Below are 11,075 nucleotides of genomic sequence, written 5' to 3'. Positions count from 1 at the left end.
TTACGCGAATATTTGTTGCTTTGATATAAGTTGAAATTATGTTGCTATCTGTAAGCCTCTTCGTTTAGATGCAATAGATAAAAATATATTTTTACACTTTGAAGATTTAATGCATTTTCGTCCATTGTCATTCATTGTGGTATTTCAGAAAACAAATCAGCTCCCAAAAGAAGAGTTCCAAAATCTGTATTTTCATTCCTATACGGGGGTCTTGAGTCGCCTTTGGAAAGTCCTGAGGCTAGCTGATGCCAAAGACCAAACGCAGGTTCAAGCACGTGTATATAACGCCAAGGAGAAACGCCTTTGTCGAACGCTGAAGCCGCAATATCCGAAACCGTTACGAAACTGGGAACAAACCAGAAGCGGTGGGTTCTTCGGGTTGTCTTACTCACAAAAAGCAGAGGGTCATTAACGCGACGAAACCGGTGACGTGATAATTTTCCCCGCCGAAAGGTTGTGTTTTCCAGGACGCGTTCCATCTGCTGTGGAGAAGCGCACTTGGACTTTAAGCGCTGCTGTATTATACGACCTGAATGCTGTTAAAGCAAAAAAGTAGCGTTTTTAACAACAAGGTTGTCCATTAGACCCAAAGTGCTTTTACAAACAGTAAAAGATACACACACATATGTGTTCAACAATTGTGATCTAGCCCTTGAAGCTGCTATTTGACCAACGATTATGGCTTATGTATCATTTAAAAACAGGTTTGCTGAAAGTATATTTTGCGTTACCTTTCGCGTCAAGGCTTTTTAAATTTGTTGCTGCATCTTCAATACGCGTGTAACCCTTTAACCCAGTGGTTCTCAACCTTTTTAGCTTGCGGACCGGTAAAATTTCAAAACAAATTTTGCGGACCGGTGGACCTTCAAATATCAAAATCAACCCAAAATGTAAATACGACAAAAGTACGCACCTTACAAGCAAAGAATGGAAACTTGAACTTAATAAGCCATTTGCTGCTGTCTTTTTGATATCATGTGTTATACGTGGTTCTATTGAAGTTTTTTTTACATACAACATGGTCTTCAAGTTGAAGACTTGAACGAGTTGTAGCCTACTTTTAACCAGTTGGGCACAACTTTTGCAGCATTACGTAGCCTACCATGAAGTCCAAGTAGATCATTATTGTTACGTCACAATGCTGCAAATTACGGAACTGGCGAAGTTCTAAATTTGATGGACAAGCCTTCAACATCTTGCATATTGCAATTGAGATTTAAAATTGTAATAGGTTTCGCGGACCGGCGGTTGAGAACCACTGCTTTAACCAGTGTTTCTTACGGCGGCGACCCAAATACTAAGCATATAAGTATAAAGGGCAGCTTTGGAGACCCAATTCTCTTCACTGAACCTTTGTTAAGCGAACAAAACGTACGAAATGAGTATAAATAAGTACGATTCTAATTAATATAAGCCATGTCTCTGTATTGCTTCCGTAAATTTCTCAAATTTTGGAGCTGTTTAGAACCAATATCAACTAATCTAACCATGTGAACTATTGCAGTCGACGACCCAACCAAATTAAACAGCGACACAATTTCCCATAAGTTGATAACACTGCATTGAACCTAACGTTTTTGTAAATAGGAGATTTTTAAAGGATTAGATTTTGTGGAAATTTATCCCTATTAAGTGTACCTCGTCGAAGCAGGCCACGTAAACAGCTTGGCTGAGAAAACCGCACGAGCAACTATACAGCGTATGCTCAAGCTTATAATTACCCAGCTTAAACGCCCTAACTTGCCTGGGAGAAACCCAGTTTATTTTGGAAATAGCCGCGACCTTCCGTTGTTTTTGCAACTCTTGACTAATCTGCCGAAAGGCGTGTCCCCAAATTTGTCAAATTTGAAGCTAATTTTTGCGCAAAGGTTTTTCGGTAAGACCGCGCCTCTCTTAATGCCTAATCGTTTCTCGTCTAGTATTAAACCTGATCTAAGCGGCGGTTTTTGACGATAGGGTGGGTATAGGGCAATTAGGCAGCCCTGGCCATCTGAATGTGCCCTAATTAAGGTGGATAATTATTGGTGATTAGCATATTTGCTCATCTCAAGTTTTTTATTAAGTTAAACCGAATTGATGCTGATTCATTTATTTTTGCAAGTTGCATCTCTGCTGGATGTTATTGCAAACTGTTGTTTTCATAATTTAACAACAAAATGGTGATGTATGCTTAATGTAATGGCTCAATTATATACGGCGCTTAGCATTTTTCTATAGTTTGAAATGCACGGCAGCCGAACAATATGCTTTTCAAATCGCGTCCGCCTCGTTTTTTTTGACAACGAAAAGGGTCAGCCATCCATGCAAAGGGAGCTTCATATTACATACCACAAGTGCATTAACAGTACAGGGCTTTATGGTGATAAATTTGGGTTTTCGATAATAAGTTAGCCTTAACAGGGGCAAGTGGCTCAATTGATTTTTACAAAACTCTCCTTTTTGCAAGTTACGATTTGATACAGTAGATAAAGAGGGAATAACAGCTCACAAAGTTGTTGTTCAAACTTGATAAAATATGCGTTTTCAGTGTTCATCCGGCCCGCTAGCAAATACAAAACTATCCTAAAAAGTTTGCCTTGTAGGCTGTTACACCCCGGCAGGCGACAACAGTTTGACAGTGAAAGCATTTTGTCATACCAGCCAATGAAACGTTAGCGAAATTTGAGTTCTCTGTAATGAGTTTGGCCTTAATAGAGCAAATGGCTAAATCCGGCCTTGCAAAGACCCCTCCCCCTTCTTGCACAAATAATAAATTGCTTCTGGCAGAAAGTTACAATTTCCCTAGTAGGTATCGCGTTGCATGCTTGGCCACTTGACATTTTCGTTGCAAGGGGGCGAGTGGTTCATTTGAGCCAAACCCGGCCATGCTAAGGCCTTGAAGCAATTCCCCAAAGGGACGCCATTTGTTTGAGCTGTCAGACCTAGTCTTTAAGGTCGAATTGGTTCTCAAAAAGCGTTACTGAATCGCGCTCTATAGCTTTGTTGAGTCATAAGCGAGGCATCTCTGGTGTGCGCCCATTAGCGCCGGGTTTTGTTACTCTGTGTCCTGAAAACGCGACACCGACAGCGAAGCCAATTGCTTAGATCCGCGGCACGCGACTCTGGCACAATCAGACAACATTCCGGACAGATGTCTGCAAGCCTCTTTACTTTTGGTGGTAAAAGTAATGACTGGCACGTTTTCCTTGTTTGAAGGGCTACTGTTTGGCCTGGGTAGTTGTTTGAGGAATGAGTTTGGTTTTCGTTTGGCGTGACGTTAATTTGCTAGGGTCGGACAGCTCAAATATTATGTTACCGGCCACCGACTATGCCAGAGTTTTTTCGCTAAATGAAATCTGTCATCAGCCATCTCGAAATAATTTTTCGTTATATTCAACTCGACCATGAAATCTTGATGAAAAGTGGTATAGTTTGCTAGTGCATGTTTTTAAGGGTTTGATTTGAACGCCAGAAAAAAACGAAGAGATCGCAGTTTCTTAAGAGACCACTGTTTTAAATATTTGGTGAAAACAAGCATATTTAGTGGAATTCGAGAGGCCATATATCGGTACCTCAAAACAACTTACACTTTCGAAAACATCGGAGGTTTTTAAAGATGGTTTAAGCAAAAATGAAACAAACTGTGCTAATTCATGAAATATCGCATATTTTTTTAAATTGAATAATATCGTTATAGTAAACTATATAATGCTCACCATATTCTCAAAATGGTTAGCATATCTAATAACAAAAACAATTGTTATTGCATTTTTAAAAGGCTTCAATATTTACAGGATTTTGGTTTAAGTTTTGTTAAATACAATCTTTTCATATGACAGTAAATATGTTTTCAGCATTTTGTCTTAATTTCCTGCTAAATGTTTTTCGTGCTTACTGAGATTTTCTACCAAAAGTTTAACTGGAAAATAACTACAGGCGTAACTGTAACTTTTTTATTTTAACTAAAACTAATACACCCAACTCACAAAACGGGTATTTTAATATATAATTTTATTATAAAGCAACACAGCAATTCGAAAAACAGCAAAAACACAATACATTAATAATGACGTCATAGAACAATGCTGAAAAGTCACAATGTAAAAAAGTTAAATCAGGACAACACAAAAAGAACGAACTGGGATTCGTTGTTTAAACAGGGGAAACCGCTAAAGTATAAATAGCGTCATCGTCAAAAACTCACAATGTAACAACAAACGTATAAAAAAGTAAAAGAAGAATTGTCAATTGCGTAAAACAGAAGCAGCTTCAAATTAGTATTAACAAATTGACTAAAGTTGTAAAAATTATTCTTATAGGTAGTATCTGCACTTTGTGCAAAATTATTAAAAATTATTCATTTCAAATAGAAAAAATGATATCTGGCGCGTAAGTATGCCAATTTGCTCTAAACATATAAAAACGACTGTTTTCTATGCGCAGTAGATTAAACATAACAAAAGCTTGATATATGTTCTCCAGTAAAGAAAAAACAGTTTGCAAAAATGTTCAACGAAATAATTTATGTCTGTACCGCTTGTAATAAATAAATATGAAGAAAAGTGGGGGATATAAGAAGAAATTTGTGGATCTTTTAAATTAAACTTTGTTTTGAAAGAGAAAACTTTTTCTAAAAACAAGTGTAAAATTAAGAACCTGTACTTGATTACTGCTGGATAAAGAACAAAGATAAAAATGATAACTTGCGGCCATCTTGTACACCGATTTCTATGGTAAAAAAACATGCTGAACTTTGGGAAACGAATAAATTAAATTAAGAAAGTAAAAAAAATAAATAAACTCTGCTATACTGCCGAAATATAGGAGAATAATTTATGATTGCCTTCGAAAATTTCCAGGCCGAAATTCTCACAATAGGACGGTATCCAAGTCGGTGTCGAGCGGGAAAATATAGTTGAAAACCTTTCGTTTGACGAGCTTTCCCCTTTTGTACTTGTCTTTGGCGGGGCTTGATTTCAATTTCTTGTTGGTGATGACAAAGTAAGCGCTTCCAATTTTTGGCGACTGAAAGCATTCGCTCGAATCTGTCTTGATCTGAAGATTTTTCACTTTGTTGAACTTCAGCTTATTTTTGCCCTTCAGTTGCTCAGTATACGTTAGCGACCAAACGGTGGAAGTGTCTTTGCTGCTCTCTACGCTGTCAAATGTCGCTTTGTACACTGCAAACAAAAAGCAGGGGCGTTAATTAGGCTGGAAAAAGCATCTAGACTCTAGAGGTATTTAAAATCAGTTAAGTACAGTAGGATACTACAGATTTTCAAAAAATGCTTATAAGACATGCTAAACAGTTTGAGCTGACAAATTCAATACAAATATAACGCTCTTAAGTAAACTGCAAAAAAATGTAAAAAAGATGATGTTAAACAAAGTTAAAAAAAACATCTACGCCTGTAAAACGTATATTTTTATTGGGGGGTTAAAAGACTGACTGGTCATTTAAAACAGCTTTGAAAGCCAATACAATTTAACATATAGTGTGGAGGTATCAAAAATGCTCTTATGTAACTTTTTGTAATATTTGTAATAATAAAACTATTACACGTTGGCTCTTGATTAGCACGTTTTGTAAGCAGTTAATTATGTTATGGATATATAAATACAGTAGATGTTATATAAAAATAGTATTTTGATTTTATATAAAATGTTTCAAAACTAACCGTAAATTCCCTTTTTCTTCAGTTTCTCTAACTTTTGCAAACTCGGCTCGCAATTCCTCACCACGGACTCCTCGGCGTCGCAATCGTGAGTGCTAGAGTCGTACAACTCGTCGAAACAACACCTGGAATAGAAAACCAGGTTTAAATAAGGTCAGATATTTCATTTATTTTTAATCTTTCAAGTCTTTGAAGCATAATGGTTTAAGGTTGTAGTGAGACGTAGTAAGAATATCAAAGCCTGTGCATAATTAAGTATGTAGCATTTTGTGAACGTTTTAAATAAATGTTAATTTAACGAATGGAGGTTGTAGTGAGACGTAGGAAGAATATTAAAGCCCATACAAAAGTAGGTTGCAGTTTGAACGTTTCGTATATTTCTTTATTAGAGTCTCTAAACAAATCTGTTAACCAATCTCTTGTTTACATTTTATCCCATGCGGCACACCCACCTTCCTCCTTCGTTCTCAGCGATCCATTCTTGCACCACATTTCCACAGCACGATTCGGTCAGGGGGTCGTAGAAGGCGTCTCCCCCCTGACAGCATTTTTTCCCTCGTTCCCTCTGCCCCTCATGGACCTCCCCACCACAACAAAGGTCACTGGTTGTGTTGTACACCAAAGGGGTCGAGAATAGGCCGCAAATAGCTTGGTCTTGCTGTAACACTACTGTTCTATCGCCGGGAATGCACGCCTGCGATTTGTGAAAAAAAGCTTTAATTTTATTTGTTTTGTAAGGCCATTTAAACTGATCATGTGAACAAATAGGAAAAAAAATGTTCGTAGGAAAATAGATAATAAGTTATTATTGTTGTTCGGCTGCTGAACTATGGAAAAATTACATTTCAAACATTTTTTAGCATATTTTTTTTCGAAATATATATAGGTAGACTAATTGATTTTAAGGAGCACAAGGTTAATTAATTATTATGTTTAAAGATAATGTTTTAATCCAATTTTAAATGTAGGGAGCATTTTGAACGTTTCGAATATCTCTTTATACATTTTTAACAGATGTAATGAATTAAGCAATATGTTAAACGTTTAAAATGACACATACTTATGTATGTGCTTAACCATTCATTTAAATGAAGCCAATTACTTGAATTATATCTTAACTGACATGTGGTTCTTACCCTTTCAGAAGTGTCGTATGTTTCGTACCCCGGGTCACCCTCTGAGTCGGTTACTTCACACACCCCATCATGGTTGGGGTGCATTTTTCGCACGGGGTCCACACCCCCATAGCAAATGAAGTTGCTTGAATAGATTTCTTCACCACAGCAGATATGGGTTTGCGGGTTGTACCATTCATTCTCGCCACATGGTTCAGAAGCTATAAAAAAGTTGCCCGTTTAAACTAACGCCGTTCAATTTATATACAAGTTACACGTGGTTCTATATGTCCTATAATAAAAACTTTCAAAATGTTGCAGACTTTTTATCCCCTCAGATAAAAGACAAGGGTTGTAAATAAGTTTGCAAACAATTTGAGTAATTAGCCTAAATAAATACCAATTTAACTATTATGAGCGTCTTTGTATTACACCCACAGTTTTTTCAAATTTTGAAAAAATCGTCGCGCAGATCCAATCTTAATATTTACCTAACCATGTCAACCATTGCAGTCGGTGAGCCATCCAAATTAAACGGCGACCTCATAAGCTAAGAAACCCTGACATACACAGTGTGTTTCTAGACATGAATTCTTACCTTTTGGAATCACTCGCATATTGCTGTCGCATTCGTGTGTTGTAGTATCGTAGGCTGCGTCCAAACAGCAGGCCCCGTTTCTTACTTCGTGCAGTTTGGGTAAGGGTCCCTCGGTTTGACAGCAGATATTTTCCTTCTTACTGTAAGCTGTATCGACGCAGCAGCCTATCGAGCTGTCCAGAAGGTAATCGCCGTTACAGCATGAACCACCAGGAACTGAAAAAGAACAGCGTTTTTTAGAACCCTGGCGAACTAATTTACATTTTTAAAAGAAATTTAATTGTACCAAAAATGATGTAAATTTAACTGTGATTGTAGTTAGTTTAATTAAATTTCTAGTACATATTCAAAATTTCGGCATTGTAATTCTTATCTAGTTTAGGAACACAGAAATGCTCTATTGTTCAATTTAGGCTAGTTTAGATAAAGTAACAGTTGAAAGAAGTTTACGTTAACATTTTAATTGAACTCTTAAAAAAGTTTTTGCTGACTTGTTTTCAGAGTTACATATGCAATTACGTAATGCAGACATTTAAAATAAAGTTTATTCTTTAACACAAGATATTATTCAGTAACTATGTAAAAATACCCTAATTGTGTAGAAGTATTTTAGCCAATTCACAGGTAACACTACGTGGAACAACCGTTGTATCACTAAGCTCAAATGTTAGTACCTTTTAAGTAAACGTTTCCCGAAGACTGGTTGTTAAATATACAGCAAACAGAGGTTTGCGAGTCGAAGACCTTTTCTCCGCACATCTGCTCCGAGTCCTCTTTTGCTCTCACTCTTCTCTCGTCACAAACCTGGGTCACGTGATTAAACAGCTGACCTCCAAGGGAACCTGGAAGAAATGACCAAGTTTTGGAGCTGCTCGAGAAATTAGTATGCTTTATTTTAAATAAGATTATGTGAGAACACACAGAAAGAGCTACAAAGCTACAATATACAGAGCAGACTAATCTATAATACTGTAGTATTCAGACCAACGACAATTTGGGTTAGGGTTGAAATTATTAGGTGAGTTAGTGATGAAGTTAGGGTTGGAGGTTGGGTTCGGTAAAATGTTGTATAGTCCTGTTGGTCGCGACCCAATATAAGGTCGCCGCTTAACTCGGTTGGGTTGCCGACTGTAATAGTTAGAAATGTTGAAATTTGGTTAAAACTCGTAAATAAGTGGGAAGACATCAGTCATAATAATTAAATTCGAATTTAGTTTATGTTAATTGTGTTAGGTTTTGTTCTCTTACAAAAGGTTGAGAAACATTGCACCAGTGCTTTTAATCAACTCCACCATACCTTGACAGCACATGTGGTTTCGCTGTACTTTGCGTATTACTCCGTCACCGTTTTCGTCTCGACAGCACACAAAACGTTTCTTGGCGCATTGAAAAGGACGGTCTTTGTCGTCGAAGCAAACCATAGTGGTGCCGTTGCACCGGTAAGAACGCTTTCTCGATTTGCATTGCACGGCTGTGAAAAGTAAAATAGTACACTTTACATACAATATACATTAGAACACAGGTCAGTTGCACAGTGCAATCTATCACTACATTTGTTTCTTCTTTATATTAATTGTTAGTGCGTTGTTTCTAAATATTGCCCCAGTAGCCACATTTCGATGAGCAAAGGCCCGGTAATTTCTGGTTTATACAAATTAAAAAAAACTATACACACCATAGAAACAAAATGCCTCAAATGCTATATGGTGCTGGTTAAACAAAGAGTTTTACTCAATCATCACAATTTAACTGTAAAACCGAAATAGCAATTCCCTTAATTTCAATAGTTTGTCTGTATTTTTTTAACAGAAGAGCATGCTTTATAGTTATACGCTTTTTGTATGTTATGGTGTTACAGTAAAAACTTGCGCTTTGCCTCAAAATGGATGTAATGTGCATGCGCTTGGCAATTTAGAGATACTAAGGCTGGGATTCCACCGAACGGGGATTCTATTTCACGGAGAATTCTGAGTTTGCATTGTGCGTCTGCGGCCAACAGTTAACAACGGAGCTTGGGCGAGAAGAAAAACACTTCTAAAACGCTGGTTATTTGCACATCGTATAATTTAACTCCTAATAGACAGTTGTATTTTACAAAAAGAGCTACGAATTTGTTGTTAATCGGTTAAATTTCGAGAATTTTTCTAATTTAGAGTATTTGGATGCTTTGTCGACTAAAAACAACTGAGAAATTAACTTTTTATATTAAAACGCTACAGTTAAAAAATGATGCCATGTAACTTTCAAATGTTGCGCCACAAAGTAAGTTCGGTGGTGCAATCGCATTCCTTTGTGACGTAACCTAAGTGGTTTTTAAGGACGCCCTAGGCTTTTGAGAAATTCGCCGGCAAAATGCAACAGCGCCCTTTAAAATATCATTTTAAAGCACAACTAATTGCTCACATATATGTTTCTAGACTAAATATTTAATTTGTTACAAAGGTAACGTAACAACAAAAGCATTGCCGCTTCGTATAGTAAGTCGCACATGAAATGTGAACTCATGCTGACAGATATAAACAAGTATGCTTTCCTTAAGATACGCGATAGCTTTAGCCTACGCGTCTTACCTTGGATCAAGAATAGAAGAAAGACGGCCGAAGCAATGTTGTAGAGAGCTCTAGTCATCGTTGTACGACCGGGTGTACTTTGAGATAAGTTGCAAAAATATTTTCAGATTTTTTTAAATCTCTTTTCCAGTTACGATTCTCGCTCGCTTAGGCTTTTTCTGTGAAAGACACATGCACCCGGTTGGTCTTATATATGCCGGACCTTTTTTTATGTGCTCGGCCGGCCAGGGGCTTTCCTAGGTCTGTGTGACGCGCTGATTTTGCGTAAACGACGCAAGCCGGTTCGACCAAACCAAGGGGTTCATTTCTTCTCATTGGTGAGATTACGTTTCGTGCGGTTAGCCTAGGAAAGCGCAGCGAAAAAGGCAGACAGGCTAAGGCCTGCCAGAACCTGTTTAGTTGACTGCTAGCCTTCGACGGGAAAAGTTCCGGTTTCGCAATGTTTACAAGTTTTTAGTGTTTTTATGTCAATTTTAACTCAATTAGTGGCTAATTAACAGAGGTAATTGCCCGCTGATGGTTTTGAAAACGCTGTTTATACTTTGTAAAAGGTATTTTTCTCTGTGTAGTGTTAGCTGTCTGACTGGGCTTTCGTTTTGCAAATGGCGGACATTTGTTTGCCCAATTCAGGCGCGGTGATTCGGCGATTCAGCTACTGGTAGTTAAACGCTCAAGGCAAGAGATTTAAGTTTATTCTGTCTGTTTTTTTAGAATTCAAACACCACATCTATTTTTGCAGTTACAGTTTGTAACAATATGGGTAACAAAATTTGATTTTTAGTTGAATTTTATTTTTTGCCAGTTTTAGATAGTTAAGGCCAGTGTATAAGTGAGCTGCTAGTTCTACAAATGTATAGCATGATTCGTTATATTTTAAATTAGAATTACCTATTTTTTAAGGGCGGATTTTTAGTAACATACCCTGTTGGTTAATTAGCACAGTTTTAAGAACTACACAAATGTTTTTTTTTCACAATTTTGGTAGTAAGATCATAGTGACTTTTTTCCAATTTGTATTACACATGTCACTTTATTAGTTGATTTTTGGTGCTGGTCCAGAATCCTATCACAACTATTAAATCAACGCACAATAATTTGGGTTAGGGTGCGAGTTAGCGTTTTGGTGTGGGTGGGTCAA

The 11,075-nt window shown here is 37.2% G+C and overlaps 1 protein-coding gene across 1 annotated transcript; it reads right to left on the bottom strand.

Annotated features, from left to right (window-relative positions):
* Window positions 1–3,973: 3,973 nt before the first annotated feature.
* On the bottom strand, window positions 3,974–10,511 carry LOC146141117 (uncharacterized). The gene is made up of 8 exons (XM_083391940.1): window positions 9,938–10,511; window positions 8,665–8,838; window positions 8,042–8,209; window positions 7,368–7,583; window positions 6,791–6,990; window positions 6,107–6,348; window positions 5,658–5,779; window positions 3,974–5,159 (listed from the first exon to the last, which is right to left on the bottom strand). Exons 1-8 carry the CDS (start codon window positions 9,993–9,995, stop codon window positions 4,849–4,851), a joined length of 1,491 nt encoding a protein of 496 aa, XP_083248066.1. The 5' UTR covers window positions 9,996–10,511; the 3' UTR covers window positions 3,974–4,848.
* Window positions 10,512–11,075: the final 564 nt, after the last annotated feature.

The sequence above is a fragment of the Ascidiella aspersa genome, chromosome 6, assembly GCF_963924565.1.
Source record: "Ascidiella aspersa chromosome 6, kaAscAspe10.2, whole genome shotgun sequence".
In the NCBI taxonomy this organism is placed as follows: Eukaryota; Metazoa; Chordata; class Ascidiacea; order Phlebobranchia; family Ascidiidae; genus Ascidiella; species Ascidiella aspersa.
The sequence above is the reverse complement of the archived record's forward strand: the minus strand, read 5'-3'. Positions and strand labels throughout refer to the sequence as shown.